This window comes from Gracilinanus agilis, chromosome 2, assembly GCF_016433145.1.
Source record: "Gracilinanus agilis isolate LMUSP501 chromosome 2, AgileGrace, whole genome shotgun sequence".
Lineage (NCBI taxonomy): Eukaryota > Metazoa > Chordata > Mammalia > Didelphimorphia > Didelphidae > Gracilinanus > Gracilinanus agilis.
Genome location: NC_058131.1, coordinates 234172636 through 234195161, shown reverse-complemented (window position 1 = coordinate 234195161; position 22526 = coordinate 234172636). Strand labels below are relative to the sequence as shown.

At 37.1% G+C, this 22526-nt stretch overlaps 1 protein-coding gene across 3 annotated transcripts in view; it reads right to left on the bottom strand.

The window, feature by feature from the left end:
- Window positions 1-22526, bottom strand: part of ASXL2 (ASXL transcriptional regulator 2) — a 166723-nt gene that overhangs the window by 4048 nt on the left and 140149 nt on the right. For all 3 annotated transcript variants that reach the window (XM_044663756.1, XM_044663757.1, XM_044663754.1), the window contains 3 exons: window positions 22143-22306; window positions 4486-4582; window positions 2918-3023 (listed from right to left, as the gene is read on the bottom strand). In XM_044663756.1, coding sequence (XP_044519691.1) covers window positions 2918-3023; window positions 4486-4582; window positions 22143-22306 — 367 coding nt within the window. The remainder of the gene's footprint in view (window positions 1-2917; window positions 3024-4485; window positions 4583-22142; window positions 22307-22526) is intronic.

Genomic DNA, 22526 nt, shown 5'->3' with positions numbered 1-22526 from the left:
AGATGAAAGTGCTGCCTTATGACAGACTTGCCCTAGTCTCCTCTTAATTAGATAAAGTCCACAGCTTTATTCTACCTCCCTTATAGCCCTCCCCACTCCTCACAACTCCTAGTCACCTTCTCCTATCAAGCAGACAAAAGGAAAGTTGGCTTTGAGTGTTCTTCAAGGACTATGAGTCACTAAGCATCTTATCTGGGGGTCTCTGAAATTCTATGAATTCTCTTAAAGCAGAGATAGCTCTATGCAGGTAGTTTCAGTGCTTCTTGGGCTACCATGTTGTGCAAACAAATGGGGAACCCCAAAGTATGAATATTCTATGGATATTCTGTCCTGGTGCAGTGTTCATATGTACCTACTTTTAAGCAAGGCAATATGCTAGGTGTTGGGATGACAAAGACAAAAATAAGATAGATCCAGGCCTCAAGTAAACTCAAGAGTTTACATACATTTTGTTGAACAACTTAAAGCTGCTCTTACTGTTCTGGAAAGCTAAAGTATAGGCAAAAACAAAGAACTACTAAGCAAACTCAAAGGGACTTCAAATTGTTAGTCCTACATCAAAGACATGGACTAGGTTTTGAGAAACCATGAAGAGTTCAGAGCTGGTCCTTGTGTAAAAAAAGGATCCAAATTAACAACTATAATAAGGTAAGAATAGAGGGAGAATTCCTCTTTCAAGATTGTCATTATTAGTTCTACATTCTAGTCAATATTTTATATGATTGCTATTTTGCCATCATGTCTGCAATGAATCTGAAAGTAGGAACCAAAATGCATCAAAAGTGCCTGGCAATTAGTAATAATAGTTAATAAAGACATAAGAATGATTCTATTTTATAGGACGATGGCAGAAAGGATAGAGACTCAAGTATGGATTCAGTAATATATATCTCCTTTTACACAAGAAAATAATGCTGAACTCAATTGAAAAGAAGTCTTTTACAGTCTTTTACTGTTTACAAACACAGTACATAAGAAAAGTGTGTATATATTAATTGTAAGCATTTTTTATATCTGTCTACTACATTCAGTACCTGTTAACAACATTAAACATAATTTCCCAAACGGGCTGCTCATTTGGGACTGACGGGGATTGTTTATATTTTGAGGGGAAAAGTAGCAAACAACATAAAACAAGTTTCCTTTAGGAACCCAGAATGCAGCTAGTTCCTATGGAAACCACACTCAGTTCATTGCAGTAACAGTGGACTCATTTTGAAAACAGAACAAATGAGCCCAGCACTACTACTCACATGAATGTTGAGAATAGTGAGGGGACCTTTTCTGCACACCAATAACAACTGAATAAAGCTGACTTTTAATGTGCTGCTCCCTAGACTATTTTGGGTCACTTTTTCCATTCCATTGGAGGGAGGAAAGGGCTCTTGTTTTCATCTCATCCTGGGTTAAGGGAATGAGCAAAGGCAAATCTGAGCAGAGTCAAGGGCCCAGTGAGGTCATCAGCCCTGGTCTGTCTGATCCTGCCTGATTGATGCTTGATTCTTGCCCTTGGCCTGCACCCTACTTCCTGAATAGTTTCATAATTCAAATATGGCAAAATTCTTGTGATCCATATGATTTTTAGCTGGAACCAATAATAAAGCTCATTTTTTTTGGAAGGAAAAAAAAGCCCACTTTGTAACAAAGTTTGCAAGAGTGTGATATGAGAAACCTGAAAGGCTATAAAAGCAATTCTCACGCAGAACATTCCCTTTCTGTACAACTGTCAAAATTACTTGACATGCTCTAGTTATATAACATTTTCAATTGCTAGGGAGAGAAAAAAACAGGGGATCTCTGTAGAAACAGAGAATGTTAGGACTAAGAAGAAATTCAGAGGTCATCTAATCCATCTTCTCTTTCTATGGAAGAGAAAATCAAAGCCCAGAAAAGGTCAGAGGGCTGACTCACCTGAGGTCCCCAAGCATACCAGTGGCACTGCTAGCCTAGAATATAACAATGTTCTAGTTCTAATCCTCAGCCTGGCAGTGACCACTAAACTCAGGAGAGGTGTGTGAAGGCAAATGTGATGACCGAGACTGTGTAAGTGCAAACTCTGTAAATGAGCTTTTGAATATAGTATTGAATTTTCAGAGGATAGTAATTCGTGGCTATAATAGCAATTTTGATGACTTTCCCCATGTTTCTAGTGCTGTTAGTAGCAGTCATTATCATTGTCACACCTTGAAATTATAGAAATTTATTTTGCAGACCTTAAAGCCTACATGCCAACGTCTTCTGAAGATCTTAGGGAAGTTATAAGACTCCAACAGGGTAGCCTCCAATCTGGAAGACTATCAACCAAGGTAAGAGATTTTACTATTTGAAGAAAAATGTTTACATAAGTCACTGAAGAAAGCAGAGCAGTGAATGCAATTCTGAGACAAGGGCTTCAACCATAATATACTGACATCAAATACCAGTTTTCCCAAAGAATTCTGGATAAAGTATCTTACCTCTTTGCACTTGAACTTCTATGAAAAGTTAAAAGGCTAGTCCAGCTCTTAACCACCTTAGAAAGGAACCAGAAGGAGCAGCCAAGTAGCTAATTGGATAGAGCCAGATCTGGAGACCGGGAGGTCCTAGATTCACATCTTAACAATCCTGAGGCATTTCCTTGCTGTGTGACCATGGGTAAGTCACTTAGCCCCAACTGTCTAGTCCTTAACACTCTTTTGCCTTAGAACTGAGACATAGTATCAATTCTAAGATGGAAAGTAAGGGTTTAAAAAACTAAAAGAAAAAAAGAAAGAAACCATGAAGACACAGGCCAATGTCAAGATGTTTGGAGACTGGGAGGCTTGAAAATATAAAATACTATTTTTAAAAAGAATATCCTCCAAAAGGCTAGATTAGTGAAAGGAAAAAAAATCAAGAAGAGAATTGCAAACAACAAAAAAGTCATGCTTTTTCTTACCTCTGCCCATAATAGCTCTCAAAGAATTGTTCCTTCCATGGCTCCACTTTTTTCTCCTTCTCAATTTCTTGTCTTATTCTGACTTGCATTTCTGGTGTGAACTCACCTATAATGTACAAAAAAGAAATTAACCAGAACTGACATTACTTGTAACTTCCAGTCCTCACTTACTACAAGAGCCTGGCACACAGCAAGTGCCCAACAAGCACTTGTTGCATCTTATCTTTAACTCAAGGATGACAGAAATTTCTCAAATTGTCATTGAAAAAAGTAGTGCTCTGGCTGAGCTGGAGCTGGAGAACAAGATAACTATTCAATGTGTCGATGTCCAGATAAAACAAATCAGGGCTGATCATAAGAGAAATTGTCAACATCTGTTTCCCCACTTGCCTCGGTCACATTTCCTTCATCTCCCCATCACCCTTGCTTAAGCATTTCTTCTTCCATCGCCCAAAGTCTTTCAGGTGGTAGAGTTCCGGAGCACATTCTCATTGGGACCTCTCTCCTCCTCCTTGTCTACTCTCCCCAAAACACAGGGATTCAAACTGTCACTTCAGGCAAGTCATGAACAACTAATGCTGGTACCTGGACATTCCATTCTTGATCTCTCTCCAATCCCTCCAAATATCTCAAAATCACTATGGACGGACACTCGGCATAACAAGCAACTCAAGGAGCCTTTAAGGCTGGGAAAAGCGAGGAGGAGAGAAAAGGAAACCTTAACCCTGGGTTGCAGGAAAAGAAAGGGAACCCAGATGTTGGAAGAGTTGAATTCTCTGACTCTTTCTCTTCACCTATGCCTGACTTTGAATTATGCAAGTGTTTATGCATGTGAAGGAAATTAAAACTTGATGTGTGAATGGGGAAATTATAGGTCATAGATACTGTAGGATTAACAAAAGAAAAAAGAAAAATTACTGTAAAAATTTGATTTGGCAATATAGGAGTCAATTTTTAAAAAATATTAACTGTTTGTCATTTATACCTACTTAATATAAAGAATAAAAATAATTTGCATTGATGAAGAACTTTAAATTATGCAAAGCAGATTCCTCATAATTATCATCTTTATTTTATACATGAAGAAACTGAACCTTAGAGGTTAAATGATATGCTTATAATTACATAGGTCTGTCAGAGGGTGCATTTGAATTCCCATCTACTTTTTAAAAATAAAAATGTTACTTCTTAATCCTTTCTCATCTCAAATAGAAATCTCTTTCACAATAAAGAAACACACTTGAGGAGAAATGAAGACATTTGACTATGTATAAAACAAGGTATGCCTCATTCCACATTCCCAGTTCGCTATTTCTTTACTGAGGAAGGAATATTTCATCATTAGTCCTCTGGCAATAAGACTGGTCATTGCACTGATCTAAGTTCTGATATCTCTTAGGCTTCTCCCATCTCTAAGATGACCATGAAGATAAGCGGCATATAGCTTCATTACCTAGATTTAAAGACATATCAAACTATCCTGCTCCCAAACCAAAATCCTGGTCAAGTCATGTCTGTCTCATTAAGAGAATAATTTCTGGGAGAAGAAACTAATGGGAAAAACTCACCTTCTGATAATCTTTCCTTCCAGCCTTGAGCAGCTGAAGTGAAAAACTCATTATTAAGGGCCGAACCATTCAGCTTCATCAAACCATCTGCACCAACCTAGGAAAAGATCAATTAATTACATTTAATTTAATGAACATTCTAACCTGCCTATACATGTATTTGGAATGAATTGGATGAACAATGAACAATGTCAACTGTCCAGAACCTAACATAATATCATGAAAAAAAATCTCCAATAATTCATTCTAAATTGTTTCAAAGCAACACAACATTGTAGACGGTCAGTGTCAGTCACAGTAAAATCTGGGTTCAGGTCCTGCTTCTGACATACACTGTCACTATAGAGAGTTATTTAACCTCCGAACTCCAGACAACTCTCTAGGACTATAAAACGCATAAACCATGCTAATAAGCCAAGTAATAGGATGTTTCTCAACAGAAACTCTCTACATTGACTAAAAATCAAGTCAATAAGCACTTATTAACCTTAGTAGGTACCAGATATTGTATCAAGCACTGGAATTCACAAGTCAAATTGAAAAAGAAATTTCTCTTTGAAAAAAATAAAAATTATACCCACCAGCCATTAGTCTGAAAAAAATCTATCTTCTCCTTTGTGAAAATTAGGAAAATATATGTCAATCTCCTATACTATAACACTGTCACATTCTCCAATATTTTTCAAAGATTACTGACCAACTCAGTAATCATATCCACAACATTCTTTCATATGTCTTGGATGGAGGATGTCTGGGCCTAGTGATTAACTCATTGAGAACTGCTAAATACTCTCTTAACATCTCCACCCTTACACTGAATTTCAATTCTTGGTTAATTATGTCCAAGGTATAATTCCTAATCATTTTTCTTTATGAGAGAAAAGAGAAAATAAAGAGTTCAAGGATCTCCTCAATCAAACATTATTATCCTCCCACTCACGTGGAGCAGTAGTTCATTTCCTTCAGTGACCTTCTGCTTTCCTAAAAATTAAATTTTTTTTTCTTAAATTGGCCTTCACATTCATCACTAGCTGCAGTCTTCTCTAAGCTTTAATACTCCTAACATACTTCTCAGATAACTATGCTGTTATGAATATAATTCACCCTCAGGTACTTATAAATCTTGTGTTCTATTTATTATTATATAAGTCCTTTTTAAAAATATAAGTTGACTGGTGAGGTTCTTGGGCATCGACAACTGTATCTTTAGGCAGCTCTACATTTGTATTTCCAAGGTAATCTCGGCAGAATGGAAAACTCTATAGGATTCCACCAAATCAAAAAAACTCTTTGTCTGAGCCATATCTATTGTCTGAGGACCAGGTGCGCTAGGTTAGAAGAATCTCGCTGCCAGTTTGCTTATCCCTCAATGGAATGATTTTTGTTCATGTTCTCAGAATTTTGTTGTTGGAAGCATTTCCCCATTCCTCAAGTGCTAAACTGCCCCACAGAATTTTACACCATAGTCCTAGTTAAGATGGCGGCAAAGTAAAAAGCAGCTGCTTTACCTCTCCTAACCAAAACATACAGGACTCCTCAAGAATACATAAAAAAAAAAAAATCCAGAGAAACAAAGGGACCCCACAACAGGGTGCAGCATTGGAGGTATGTGGAATCGGGGCACTTCCAAACTATAAAGGGGTGAAACAGCTCTCACTAAAATGGGAGCTGAGCAGCCCCCTCCCCCACCCCACACCACCTACAGTGCCAAAGCCAGCTCACAAGATTTGAAGCAAGTTTGGGGCATGCATTAAATCCTTGGCAGTGACTTGCGGTCACCAGGGCCTGTTCCTGAGAGCAACAAGACTTAAGACCCCAAGAGGCTAAAGAACATGCGTGGACTTTGAACTCAGACCCTGAGTGCAGGCACGGGTGCGGGTGCAGTTGCAAGCCCAGACAGACACAGATCCTGAGCTCAGGCAAGGACTTGGATCTTGAGCGCAGGCACGGACCTTGAGTGGGGACCCAGTGCAGAAGGGGTTCAAAACTGTGGAAGCAGTGCCCTGAGACTGTTAAAGGAGCCTCGGGCAGAGGAACAAAAAGGGGACTACCAGGAGGCTTGACCCTGAGAACAACTAGACCTGAGACCTCAGGAACCTAAAGAGTGCAGACAGACCCTGAGTGTGAGGATAAACCTGAGAGGGTGCAGGGCTAACAAAGGCAAGCCAGAGACAAGAACCCCAAAAGAGAAACATCATCAAGAAAAAAATCTATAACACTTGACAACTTTTACACAGATAAAATCCAGACAAAAGAGCAAACAGCAGAGGAGAACAAACGAGTAATCATATCCAAACCTTCCCAAAATAATGAAAACTGGCCACAAGCTATTGAAGAGTTCAAATCTGAGATGATGAAAAAGATGAAAGAGATTTGGTGAGAGAAGTGGGAAATAGCTCAAAAGGAAATTAACAGGTTAGAAGACAGAAACTCCCAATTGGAGAAAGATACCCCAAAATCAAACTAAATGGTAAGCAAAATGGAAACCAAAATCTGGCAAGAAAATAACAGTTTAAAAGGCAGAATTCTGCAATTGGAAAGTGAGGCTCAGAAATCAAATGAACTAATAAGTAAATTGAACACCAGAAATGACCAGATTGAAAAGGAAAACCAAAAGATTATAGCTGAAAACCAGTCCCTAAAGGCTAGAATTGAGCAATTAGAAGCTAATGATCTCTCAAGACAGCAAGAACAAATAAAACAAAGTCAAAAGACTGATGAAATAGAAGGAAACATGAAATATCTCAATGAGAAAGTGAAAGACCAAGAAAACAGGTCTAGAAGAGACAATCTGAGAATCATTGCTCTTCCTGAAAAAGCAGAAATTAATAGAAATTTGGACTCCATACTAAAAGAAATTATTCAGCAAAATTGCCCTCAAGTTCTACAACAAGAGGGCAATATAGACATTGAAAGGATCCATCAATCACCCTCTACACTAGACCCAGAAAAGACAACCCTCAGGAATATAATAGCCAAATTCAAGAGCTTCCAAGTAAAAAAAAAAAATAAATTTTTTACAAGAAGCCAGAAAGAGACAATTCAGATATCAAGTAGCAACAATCAGGATCATACAAGATCTGGCAGCCTGCACACTGAAAGACCTCAAGGCTTGGAATATGATATTCAGAAAGGCAAGAGAACTGGGTCTACAACCAAGGATCACCTACCCATCAAAATTAACCATATACTTCCAAGGGAAAGTTTGGGCATTCAACAAGATTGAAGATTTCCAAGTATTTGCACAGAAAAGACCAGGACTAAACGGAAAGTTCGATATCCAACCACAAAAATCAAGAGAAACATGAAAAGGTAAATAAGAAACAGAGGGGAAAAAAAGAAAACTCGTATTTTTTAAATGTGCCTCTTTAAGGGCTTCAATATGATCTAAATATTGGTATTCCTATATGGAGAAATGTTATGTATAATTCTCTGTAAGGAATTCTATTCACTATTAGAGTAATTAGAAGAATTATTCATAGGGAGAGTTTGGAATACTAAATGGTCTAAGATGATATGGGGGTGGGAAAGAGGGAGGTGAATAGTAGATGACACCAAGAGAAACTTGAATGAATGAGAAAAATAGGATATTCTATTACACACAAAGAGGGCATGGGAAGGAGAAGGGATGAATACTATTATAAGAAGGACAGGAAGAGAGCATTAAGAGGTAATATTTAAACCTTACTATCAGTGGAATTAACCCTGAGAGGGAAGAGTAGCTTTATCCATTGGGCTATAAAACTCTATCCAACCCTACTGAGAAAGTCAGAAGGGAAAAACCAAGGGGAGCAGGTGAGTGGGGAGGTCATAAAAGGGAGGGGAGGGAATTCATTAGGCCTTAAAAATAAAAAGAGGGAAATAATAAGGGAGGGAGTAGAAAGGATAGTAAATCAAGGGAGGGGACAAGGGTTACTGGCATAAAGTAAACCACTGGTTTAAAAGGAAATAGTTTAAGAAGAAGGGGTAGAACTAGGAGAGGATACCAAAATGTTGGCGAATACACAACTGATAATTATAACTCTGAATGTGAATGGGATGAAATCGCCCATAAAAAGGAAGCAAATAGCAGAGTGGATTAGAAACCAAAATCCTACCATATGTTGTCTACAAGAAACACATATGAGGCGGGTGGACATACACAGGTTTAAGGTAAAGGGCTGGAGCAAAATCCTTTGGGCCTCAAATGAGAAAAAGAAGGCAGGAGTGGCAATTATGATTTCTCACAAAGCCAAAGTAAAAACAGATATGATTAAAAAAGACAGGGAAGGTCATTACATCCTGATTAAAGGCAGTATAGACAATGAGGAAATAACATTGCTCAATATGTATGCACCAAATGGCATAGCAACCAGATTCATAAAAGATAAACCTGGCAGATCTCAAGAAGGAAATAGATAGTAAAACCATACTAGTGGGAGATCTAAAAATCCCTCTTTCAGATCTAGATAAATCAAACGAAAAAATAAATAAGAAAGAGGTAAGAGATGAATGAAGTCCTAGAAAAATTAGATTTAATAGATATGTGGAGAAAAATAAATAGGAACAAAAAGTAATACACCTTCTTTTCAGCTGCACATGGTGCATTCACAAAGATTGACCATGTAATAGGGCATAGAAACATTGCAAACAAATGCAAAAGAGCAGAAATGATAAATGTAACCTTCTCAGATCATAATGCAATAAAAATAATAATTAGCAAGGGCACCTGGACAGACAAATCAAAAACTAATTGAAAATTAAATAATATGATTCTCCAAAACCAGCTAGTCAAAAAAGACATCATAGAAACAATCAACGATTTCATTGAAGAGAATGACAATGATGAGACATCCTACCAAACTCTGTGGGATGCAGCCAAGGCAATACTCAGGGGGAAATTTATATCCTTGAGTGCATATATTAACAAATTAGGGAGGGCAGAGAGATCAATGAATTGGGCATGCAACTTAGAAAATTAGAAAGCGAGCAAATTAAAAATCCCCAGATGAAAACTAAATTAGAAATACTTAAAACCAAGGGAGAAATTAATAAAATCGAAAGTAAAAGAACTATTGAATGAATAAATAAGACTAGAAGCTGGTACTTTGAAAAAACAGATAAAATAGACAAAGTACTGGTCAATCTAATAACAAAAAGGAAAGAAAACCAAATTGACAGTATCAAAGATGAAAAGGGAGACCTCACCTCTAATGAAGGGGAAATTAAGGCAATCATTAAAAACTGTTTTGTCCAATTATATGGCAATAAATATAGCAATCTAGGAGATATGGATGAATATTTACAAACATACAAATTGCCTAGATTAACAGCAGAAGAAATAGAATACCTAAATAATCCCATATCAGGAAAAGAAATTGAACAAGCCATCAAAGAACTCCCTAAGAAAAAAATCACCAGGGCCTGATGGATTCACAAGTGAATTCTATCAGACATTCAAAGAGCAACTAATCCCAATACTATACAAATTATTTGATATAATAAGCAAAGAAGGAGTCCTACCAAATTTCTTTTATGACACAAATATGGTACTGATTCCAAAGCCAGGGAGATCAAAAACAGAGAAAGAAAACCACAGACCAACCTCCCTAATGAACATAGATGCAAAAATTTTAAATAGAATATTAGCAAAGAGACTCCAGCAAGTGATTAAGAGGATCATCCACCATGATCAGGTGGGATTTATACCAGGAATACAAGGATGGTTCAACATTAGGAAAACCATCCACATAATTGACCATATCAACAAGCTAACAAACCAAAATCACATGATCATCTCAATAGATGCTGAAAAAGCCTTTGACAAAATACAGCATCCATTCCTATTGAAAACCCTGGAAAGTATAGGAATATAAGGACCTTTCCTAAAAATAATAAACAGTATATACCTAAAACCATCAACGAGCATCATATGCAATGGAGATAAATTAGAAGCTTTTTCAATACGATCAAGAGTGAAACAAGGATGCCCATTATCTCCTCTATTATTTAACATTTTACTAGAACCATTAGCAGTAGCAATTAGAGAAGAAAAAGAAACTGAATGTATCAAAATAGGCAATGAGGAGACTAAGCTATATCACTCTTTGCAGATGATAAGATGGTCTACTTAAAAAATCCTAGAGAATCAACTAAGCAGCTTGTAGAAATAAGCAACAACTTTTGCAAAGGATACAAAATAAATGCACAATCAGCAGCATTTCTATGTATTTCCAACACATCACAGCAGCAAGAGGTAGAAAGAGAAACACCATTTAAAATCAACCTAGACAATATAAAATACTTAGGAATCCATATACCAAAACAAACACAGGAATTATAAGAAAACAAAACTACAAAACACTTTCCAAACAATTAAAACTAGATCTAAACAATTGGAAAAATATTGATTGCTCATGGGCAGGACAAGCTAACATAATAAAAATGATCATTCTACCCAAATTAATTTACCTATTTAGCACCATACCTATCAAACTACGAAAAAACTTTTTTACTGAATTAGGAAAAACTATAACAAAGTTCATCTGGAATAACAAAAGATCAAGAATATCAAGGGAAATAATGAAAAAAAATGTGAAGGAAGTGGGCCTAGCAGTACCAGATATTAAACTGTACTATAAAGCAGCAGTCATCAAAACATTATGGTACTGTCTAAGAGACAGAAGGGAGGATCAGTGGAATAGACTTGGGGTAAGTGACATCAGCAAGATGACAGTCTATGATAAACCCAAAGAGCCCAACTTTTGGGACAAAAATCCACTATTTGACAAAAACTGCTGGGAAATTTGAAAAACAATATGGGAGAGAATAGGTTTAGGTCAAGATCTCACACCCTACACCAAGATAAATTCAGAGTGGGTGAATGGCTTGAATATAAAGAGGGAAACTATAAATAAGTTAAGTGAACATAGAGTAGTTTACTTGTCAGATCTCTGGGAACGGAAAGATTTTAAAACCAAGCAAGAGTTAGAGAAAATTACAAAATATAAAATAAATGATTTTGATTATATCAAACTAAAAAGCTTTTGTACAAACAAAAACAATGTAGCCAAAATCAGAAGGGAAACAACAAATTGGCAAAAAGTCTTTATAACAAAAAACTCTGACAGGGGTCTAATTACTCAAATATACAAGGAGTTAAACCAATTGTATAAAAAAATCAAGCCATTCCCCAATTGATAAATGGGCAAGAGACATGAATAGGCAATTTCCAGATAAAGAAATCAAAGGTATCAATAAACACATGAGAAAGTGGTCTAAATCTCTAATAATTAGAGAAATGCAAATCAAAACAACTCTGAGGTATCACCTCACACCTATCAGATTGGCTAAAATGAAAGAAGGGGAGAGTAATGAATGTTGGAGGGGATGTGGCAAAACTGGGACTTTAATGCATTGTTGGTGGAGTTGTGAACTGATTCAACCATTCTGGCTCGTAATTTGGAACTATGCTCAAAGGGCTATAAAAGAATGCCTGCCCTTTGATCCAGCCATACCCTTGTTGGGTTTGTACCGCAAAGAGATCATAGATAAACAGACTTGTACGAAAATTTTTATAGCTGTGCTTTTTGTGGTGGGAAAAAAACTGGAAAATGAGGGTATGCCCTTCAATTGGGGAATGGCTGAACAAATTGTGGTATATGCTGGTGATGGAATACTATTGTGCTCAAAGGAATAATAAACTGAAGGAATTCCATGTTAACTGGAAAGACCTCCAGGAATTATTGCAGAGTGAAAGGAGCAGAGCCAGAAGAACATTGTACACAGAGACCAATACCCTGTGGTAACATAGAATGTAATGGACTTCTGTATTAACAGCAATGCGATGACCCAGGACAATTCTGAGAGATTTATGGAAAAGAACGCTACCCACATTCAGAGGAAGAACTACAAGAGTGGAAACAGAAGAAAAACAACTGCTTGAACACATGGGTTGATACGGACATGATTGGGGATGTAGACTCGAAACTACCACACCAATGCAACTATCAACAATTTGGAAATAGGTCTTGATCAATGACACATGTTAAAACCAGTGGAAATACACATCAGCTATGCGGGGTAGGGAGAAGTTGGGGGGGTGAAGGGGAAAGTAAGACCATGAATTATGTAACCATGTTAATTTTTCAAAAAAATAAATATTAATGTTTAAAAAAATTAATTTTACACCATAGGATCCTAGCCATCAAAGGAAATCCTTAAGATCTCCTCTTCCCAAAGCTAGGTTTCTAAGTCTAACATTTCCTTCCTTGTTTATATCAAACTCTAAGGCAGAATGTCAGATCGCTTTTTCACCAGCATCTTGTCATTTCTACTTCAACAAGAAGTTCCTACTTATTCAAAGTCAGGCTCATCTACATCACCCATTCATACCTCGGAGTCCATTTTTTACTGCTGTATGAAATGGCCTACATAATGAGAAATGTTTTATCCAATAAAAGCTACATTATAAATCTACAGCAGTATAAAAAGTGAAACACTTAAAAGATTATAATGCTGTACATGTCATTTATAAATATAAGCATGATATGAAAATTTATTTTTCTTTACCAGAAGAAAAAATTCCCTGAAAAAAATTTTTTTTATTCATTGGTATAAGGAACTCTGAGTAGAACACTCCTCTCAATATAGATCAGCACATGCTATATAATTAGAGAATCTTTGAGAGAGGTTTGAAGTACTGTGGGGTTAAGTACTTGACCAGGTAAGAAGCAGAACTTGAACCCAGATCTTTCTACTTCTAAAGACAGTTCTCGATCCACTACAATTCATTGCCTTTGTTGGAATAAGAAGGACCCAACCCAAAATCTTGGGGAAGAAATATATTTGATGCTTTTTTAAAAATAAAGCCTTACCTTCCATCTTAGAACCAATATTGTGTATTGGTTCCAAGGCAGAAGAGTGGTAAGGACCAAACAATGGGGGTTAAGTGACTTGCCCAGGGTCACACAGCTGGGAAGTGTCTGAGGCTACATTTGAACCTAGGACCTTTGTCTCTGGACCTGGCTTTCAATCCACTGAGCCACCCAGCTATCCCTCCATTTCTTGATATTAAGTGGCTGCCAAATTATGTGTGAACCTATTACTCAGTTTTTAAATTCTTTCTTTCTACCTGTTTGCTGTATTTTTTCTTTGATTCAAAAGCTATGGATTTTGGTTATGATGTTCCTGTGAGTTTTCATTTTAGAGTGTCTTTTAGGAGGTGATCAATGGATTCTTCAGATTTCTGCTTTGGCTTCTGGTCCTAAGAGCTCTCCACAAGTTTTTTTTTTGATCATTTCTTAAGATATTATGCCTAAGCTCTTTTATTAGTGATGGCTTTCATGTAATAAAATGGCTTCTACATTATTTATCATCATGGCTAGCATTTATACAGAGATATCAAGTTTACAAATGTTATCTTATTTTATCCTCATGACAATCCTGGGATTTAGGTAATATTATTAATGCCTATCTTGTAGATGAAGAAATTGAAGCAAACGGAGTGAAATTACTTGCCCCAGGGTACACACCTAAGAATTATCTGAGGCTGGATCTGAACTCAGGTCTTCTTGGACCTCTTTTTCCAAATTAGTTGTTTTGGGCATGTTTTGTTGTCCCACAGAGTTTTTAAAAAATTTATTATAATTTTGAGGGAGTTTGTTTGGTTAAAGTTTTTACTTCATATGCCAAGCTCCTAATTTTCTCTCCAATTTTCTGTTCTTCATACTGCTCATTTCTTTTTTAATTTTTTCCTATAGTGCTCTCTTTTTACTTTATAAAACATTTTTTAAAACTCTTTAATATTTTTTTTCTCATTCATCGCTTCCAGAGAAGCTAGCAGAACTTGTGTCCAAATTGTGTTTTCTTTTGAGGCTATGCTTATAAATGTTTTATCGTCATTCACTTCCTTTGGATTTGTGTTTTGAATATCATAGTAACCGCAATAGCTTTTAATGGTGGGATTCAAGCTAGGGATTTGCAACCTTTCTATGCTCTCAAAGTAGTATGACCAGGGCAAAATCACTGCCTCTTGTTTTAAGTTCTGCAAGTTCCTAGTATGAGTTTCAATCTGTATAATAAGCCTCTGAGCTTGCCATCTGAAGTTTTGGTAAACTGCTGCTAGGCTCAGCCATGATCACTCAAGGTGGAGAGAGCTTTGCTGGTTTAGAGTGATAGAACTTTAAACTCCTGCCCTGGATATTACTCTGTAAGCTTCACATTGATCTGGAGGGCAGAACTAAGATCTCACTCCACTCTTGAGGTCAGGACCAAATAGCTACTGCTTGCTTCTGAACTTGTTCCTCTAAACACACATCTTGGAACCTTTCTCACCCTGTTATGTCATTTCTAGGCACAGGCCTGTCCTCAGTTTGCCCTTGATCTGTGATCCAGAACAGGGTAGAGAGTGTCAGAAATGCCAGTTGGCATCTGTTCTTGCCCTGTGACCAAATTTAAGCCCCTGTGTCCAATCTGTGCTGGATCTGGGATCTCCTCTTACTCTGGCACATAGCTTTTCCTTATATTGGTGTGTTCCCCTTAGTATACACCTAACCAGATCTAGTACCCCAAACATCTGTCTCCCTTTGCTGATCTGAGCTGGAGAATGACTTGTAACCCACCTCCACCCCACCCCTCCCATCAGAATTTAGCCTAGTGCATTTTCAATATCTATTTGAAGTTTTTTTTTTTTCTTTTTTCTTTTTTTGGTGGGGCAGGGGAGTGGGAAATGGGGGAGTAGTGTTGAGGATAGAAATACCTAAATCACTTGATAATTACCTCTTAGCTCTGCCTCCTTAATTATCATTTCTATGTAGATTACTTACATATACAATTTGATTTCCTTAGCTCTAGTCCTACTGTTACCAATTGCTAACTGTAAATTTCAAACTGAATATCCCAGAAATCTGTCTCCATATCTAAAACAGAAATTATTAGTATTGTTGTAACCCTTTACCTCTACCAAACTTAACTATTCTATCAAAAATCCTAATATTCTTCCAGAATTCCAAGTGTATAACCTTGGTATTATCCTTGATTCTTTTCTTATTCTATCTATCCAATCAACTGTCACAGCTTGACATTTCAACCCTCAAATTTATCTTGGACAATCCCTTCTTTCTACTCCTACAGCTATTACCTACTCTTTCTCAAGACTACTGGCTATGGCTTCCTAATTGTTCTTCTTGCCTAAAGTTTCCTATCATTCAAACCATCATCTGTTAGGATCTGACCCAGTGAGTAAAGAGCCATGAATAAATGTTGGGGTCTGACCCAGGAAGAAAGGAGCCATGAATAATTTTCACAGAAGACGTCTCTGTGTTTTCTCTAGGCCTAAGGCCTTATTTAATATAAGCTGCAAGTGTCTTATTTGAGACATGTTCAAGGCTTCTTCTGGAGTGTTTCTGTAAACCTCTAGAGATGTTTTCATTCTGTCTCTGGGAAAATTTTAGACCTCTTTTACAAACCCTCCATAAACAAAAAATCTTTGTGTCATCTTGCTGAGAGTTGTCTCCCAGTATACATATATCTTGACATATGGATCTAATAGTCTAATAGAACTCTCTTATTATAAAAGCTTGCCCCTTTGCCATAATAAATGGAGCTATATGAAGCTGCCTATCCTGGCCCCACCTTACTGATTCATTTACTTCAGTGTTCAGACCCTAACAAGCCTAGAGCTGACAATCATCTACACAGCTGCCAAAATGACTTGCCAACTTGATTACTAATAAATTCCATTGTCCCCCTATTGCCAAATACAAACTCTCTGCTCCTGTACACAGGTAACCCCCCCTATGCCTAAGAAGAGAAAGTACTCTCCCCATAATTCTGCCCAAGAAAATCCCTCACTTCCTAACTTTGCCAATTTGTAGTGCTCTCTTTCCCAAATTACTATAGATACATACAAATATTACATATATGCATGCTTACAAACATATTTTCTGTATATATTTACATATGTATATTCTATCTCTTCTAATAGGTCTTAAGTTTCTTAGGTAAGAGCAGGGATTGCTTCATTTTTTTGTCGTATATTTGGCACTAAGCAAAGGGCTTATTAGCAGGGAGTAGCATTTAATGCATTTTTGTATTAGAGACAGATCAAAGATCCAAGTACTGAATGTGTATAAGGTCCTATTCAAGAGCAAGTTAACTAAAACCAAAAGTGGATGCAAAAGCACAAATACATAAGAGTTCACTTTATCTTGAAACCTATGAAACCTTTCCTTATTGACCCTGGAGCACTGACAAATGGGCCTAAGTATAGTTGCTTCAGCTAAATGAATCAGTCAGCCTCATATAATAGTAGTCTCATATAATAGAAGGATTTTGCTCCTTTTCATGATGAAAATAAAGATGTGATTATGATGCATTGTAAGAAAAAAGTCAAATAACTTTGTAATGGAACAGACTCAAAATAGGGTCTATCCAGGGATATGAAGATAATATTTGTAAATGTTACCCTGTGAAAATGAAGTTAATGAGGCATAATAGATGGAGCAGTAGAACCCATAACTCCTATACCTAAAGAAATGAAGTTATCAAGAAATAGCAACATTGAGAAAATAAACAGTCAGTTATAAAGTGAGAAACTGATATACGACTATAAAAAGTCATGTAATGACAGGCTTCTGGTAACTAATAAGGACTATTTAAGCAGAGTCAAGTACAGCTTGTCATTGTTCCCCTCCGGCATAATCTCAGGGAGAGGGTAATCTGACTGACACAAGTACTTAATGAGGTTTGGAAGGAATATCTACTTAGAAGATAAGCACGACATCAGGCAGAATTCAGACATAATTTCCTTAAAGGTATTTAGCTCTATACCTACAATATAAAAAGCTGTTCTCAATTGGGTTTTATTTACTTATTTTTATTTTTTCTTTTCTTTGAGTTACATGTACAAATTTTTTTACATTTGTTTTCTAAAATCTTCAGTTCCAAATTCTCTTCCTCCTTCCCTGCCCCTCATGGAGAAGACAAACAATTTGATATGGGCTATGTAAAACATATTTCTATATTACTCATTTTGTTAAAGAAAACAAAAACAAAAAATCCCACCACACACTTTAATTTAGTTTTAAAAATAGCTCTTCTTGAAAAGTCAACAGGAATATATACTCTTTTTAGTTCTCGGTATAAATTAATAAATTTGTTCTTTGCATACAATGAATCAATCTTTAACAACCTGATTACTTTTGAATAAAATTCTCAAACTCCAAAATAGGGAAGACCTACATCCCACCAAGGTGTCATCCTATACTATTCTAATTAAAAAAGCTCATAGCTTTTATCCTTTTATTACAATATTTAGATCACCAGAAACATTTGCAAGGTGAGATCAGTATCTCAAGAGTGAATATAGTCCTCTGAATCCAAGAAGGGGAACTGCTCGTAGTATATATACATCATCTTTATTTCTCTAAGTTTATAGGCTCCAAGAGTGTTTTAGTCTTGTGACATTTTGCAAAGTGTTTTGCAAAGTTTAGATAGGCTCTTGGACAAGGGATAGAGGCGTATGAATTGAAATAAAGTGAAAAAAGCTAAATTGCTCTTTGCTAGAAGAATGTTTCCTTTAAAGTATAAACTGTAATGAGAAGTGAGACAGAAACTAGAAAAAGCATAAGCTATAAAATGTGATAATTGTGGCCAACAAAATATTTTGATTATAGAATGCCTGACAAAACATGAAATAATTTTATTATGAAGGAACATATGCAAAAAAGTTCTGGTATAAAAGGAACTGAAGAGAAAAACCAGTAACAAGGGCTTTGTGAACACTCCCACCAGAAAGATTTTTTTCATCAAGTCACCCTATCTATTATCCATTCCCCCAAATAGGATTTTTAAATATACTTAAGAGGGACTCATTTCACAAAGAAATACAAAGATTTAGAAATTATTTACTTTCAAAGAATCAAATAAGATAGGAAACAAACCTAAATGAAAGGTTCTTAATGGTTGACTGAAGCTGTTATTGATTTAAAGAAATACAATCATTCTAGTGGTCTCAGAAATATAATAAACACAGAAAAAAGTGATTTTTTAAGTAAATGTCAAATGTTTTCTGTTAGGCAAATCAACAAGGCTGGTGAAATTTGAATATAAGAAATATGTTTTTTTATTTGCTTATTTGATTGTTTTTTAACAATCAAAGTTGTGGAACTCATACTAGAGCCTGGACTGTCACCAAATACATAGAAGGGTAAGTTTTACAGCACCTAGTAAGAGTGCAAATTATCTCCAAATTCATTTTCAAATAGCATTTATAGTGCTCCAGAATCCTTAGGCTTTCCAATTCTTTCAAGTTAAGAGAGAACTCTTGGGGCAAGGAATATCCTCTGGGAGGAACTAGAATTTATCATTACTCTTGGTAATTCCTCTCTTCTTCCCCAGCTAAATGAGACTTTAAAAAGGATGAAAGGTATTTTCCTTCCTTAGGTTTTCATGACACTATTCTCTCTAGGCATTCCTACCTGTTCAACTAATCCTTCTTTGGCTCATTTGCTGGATGATGATCCTGAGGGGGTGAGGGGAATGTCTTACCAACTGTGGGCTCCCCCTCAAGGATCTAGCCAGGGCCCTCTCCTCTCTGTATACTTTCCTTCGTGGATCTCTTTATCATTCCCCAAAGCGTTCAATTATCATCTTGATGTAAATGACTCCCAAACATACATGTTGTATCTTCTTTTTCCTAAACTCTGACTGCATCACTGACAGCCTGCTGAATATATCCATGAAGATGTTCCATTGGCAACTCAAACCTGACAAACCCTACACACATATATCCTGCTCCTCACCCCCACCTTTCCCCATAGCTTCATCCCCCTTTCTTAAGGTCTCAATTTCTGTTTATTGTATCATACTTCCAGTCACTCAGGCATACCACTTTCAGGGTCCTTCACCCTCCATATCCAATTAGCTTCCAAGTTTGATCTATTCTATCACAATAAGGCCTCTCAGATTTGTCCCCTCTGTCCATTTACATAATCACCCTAGTTCAGGTCATTAACACCCCTTAAGACCGGTACATTAGCATTTTAATTGGTCTTCTGGCATCTAACCTATTTCCTCTCTAATCAATTTTCCATAGAGCTGCCATACTGATAGTCCTAAATTTAAGGTCTTATCACATCACTCCTTATCACAAGACTTATATCACAAGAAGCTTCAGTGGTTTTCTTTTGCCTCTAGGAAAAAATATAAACTCATGTATATAGTATTGAAATCTCTTATATTCAAGTTCTACCATACCTTTCCAGACATATTAATCCCTCTCCTATACCTTGTGTTTTAGCCAAACTTAACAATTTCCTGATTCCTGTGTCAGCTAATCAGCTATCTTGCTGATTTGCTTGATGTTCCATCTTCCAATCCTTGGCTTTTTGCATAGATGTGTTCCATGTCTGAAATGTACTCTTTTCACTAATACTTAATAGCTTCTTACAGGATTCATATTGAGGCCATTCCTGATCTGCCTACTTCTTCAATTCAATAACATTTATTAAGTACCTACTACATGCTGGACACTGTGCTAAGCACTGGGAATATAAAAGGAGGCAAACCATAGTTCCTACCCTCAAGGGGCTTACAATAGGAAAGCTTCCCCTAATGGGGAAGATAACTTGCAAAATACATATACAGAAAGCAGGCTACATAGAGGATAAATAGGAAACAATTAAAAGAGGGAAAGTACTCAAATTAAGAGGGTTTATTTAAATATAGTGGGATTTTAGTTGGGACTTAAAATCAGGGAGGTAAGCAATGTGAGTGGAGGAAGGAGAGCTTTCCAGAAATGGGGCATTGCCAGAGAATGGCCAGAACAAAGAAATGGAGTGTCTTATTTGTGGAATTGCCAGGAGGTTAGTGTCACTGGATCTAATATTAGGAATATAGTTGGGGAATAAGGTACAAGAAGACCAGAAAGGTAGGAGACTGATAGGACTTTGTTAAATAGAGCATTCTATATTTGATCTTGGAGGCAACAGGAAGCCAATGGAATTTATTGATTAGTGGGGTGAAATGAACAGATCTGCACTTTAGACAATCACTTAAGAGTGATTGAATGGAGAATGGACTAACTAGAGTGGGGAGAGACTTGAGGCAGTCAGACCCACCAGCAGGTTACTACAATAATCCAGGTATGAGGTAATGAGGACCTACACCAGGGTGGTGGCAGTGTCTGAGAAGAGAAGTGATCATATTCAAGAGGTTGCAAAGCTGTGAATCAACAAGACTTGGCAACAGATTCAATATGGAGATGGGGAGAAGATACAGTGAGGAGTCCAGGATGACTTTTAGGTTGCAGGTTCTGGGAGGATTGAGGGGAAGGGAGGCAGAGAAGGAGGTTATGGGGGGAAAGAAAATGAGTTCTATTTTGGACATAAATTTAAGATGCCTACTGGATATCGACTTCAATGTCTGAAAGATAGTTAGAGATGCAAGGCTAAAAGGCAAAAAAGGATGTTGCAGCAAACATCTTGGTAGATGAGGCCAAGACAGCAGAGCAGAGAATGCTGAGCTCTCCCAACATCTCTTCCAAACACCTTTAAAGTAATGTCTTAAACAGAATTCCAGAGTGGCAGAGCCAACAAAAGGTTGGAGTGAGACACTCTTCCAGCCCAAAATAGCTTTGTAAGTTGGAAAGACAAAAGTGTGACATGGGAAAGAGGCTTGTCCAAAGCCCAAATGGATGAAACACCAATAAGTGAGACTAGACAATGGTGTCAGAAGCAGAAACAGCAAATTTAGGAGCCCTCAAGCCAGAGACAATAAGGGTACATAGCAACTGGTCAGAAAGAGATTAGAGGGAGCTTGCATTCAGGGCAGGACCAGGCACTGTTTGGCAATTGCACACCCTATACTCATTTCTGGATTATAGTTCTAGCACAGAAAGAAGCACTTTTAATTCAGAGAGAGTAGAAGAGTCAGTGTCACTTCCAGCCCCAAGAGATCAGGGACCCCTGAGTAACAGTATCTTTTCTGGTCCCAAGGGAGGAGGAACCATAAAGAGAAGTATCAATTGCAATTCCAAGGAAATGGGGTCCCTTCCAGTGTAAAGGACCAGATTGCAAACCAAGAAGGCAGTGGCCATACGTCTCCTCAGATCCCACCAAATTTGCACAGAACTATAATAAATATATAAAGCATACCCTACCAGTAGGCTAGATGTTCTTTAAGGATAGAAACAATTTCATTATTTGTCTGCTTTATAAGTAGCTAAAAGAGGGAAATTAATAAGAGGTTATTAAATTCATAGGATTATAAATCTAGTGCTGGAATTCATCTAGTCCAACACTCATTTTATAGTCCAAGAAATTCAGATTCAGAGGTTTAGTAGCTCACCCAAGCTTAAGTGAGGAGAGCTGGGAACTGAACCTGGGTCTGGGAACTCTGTCTGATTGTACTCCCTGCCTCCCAAGACTGAACTATGTCAAAAGTGAATGAAATAATTCCATCAAGGTTTTAAAGTGGTAAGCGGTGAGAGGCCATGGAAAAGGAAAAGAAGTTTTAAAAAAAACCCTTACCTCCCATCTTAGAATCAAACTAAGATCAGTAAAGATAGCTAGGGAGTATCTGAGGCAAGATTTGAACCCAGGACCTCCCATCTCCAGGTCTGGCTCTCTATCTACCTAGCCGCCCCCAAAAAGAAGGTTTAACCTGACTTCACCTACCTGCCGGTCCACCTCTGGAAGCAAAAGCAAAAGTCGTTGCTGGCAGTCCCCAGGAAGGACTGAAAATGTGTGCTTGTTGATTAGAGCTCTCAGATTGGTATTAACTAGGATAGAATCAGGTGTTTCAACATCAATTTCAGCACATTTAGTCCTTTTCAGTTGCCCTAAAAAAAAAAAAGTTACAAAGAATATAAGCAATAAATCTGTAACTAGAGAACACTTCATTCTGGTCTTTTCTCATTTTCTTATTAGACTTAAGGGATTTGGAATCTCCTGCTTTGATTAATACCAATACACAATTCACAACACCTCCTCTTCATAACCCCAGGAGTTAGGTAAAGGTAATAATAGATAATGTACTTGAGAAGTCAAGTCATGTGCCCA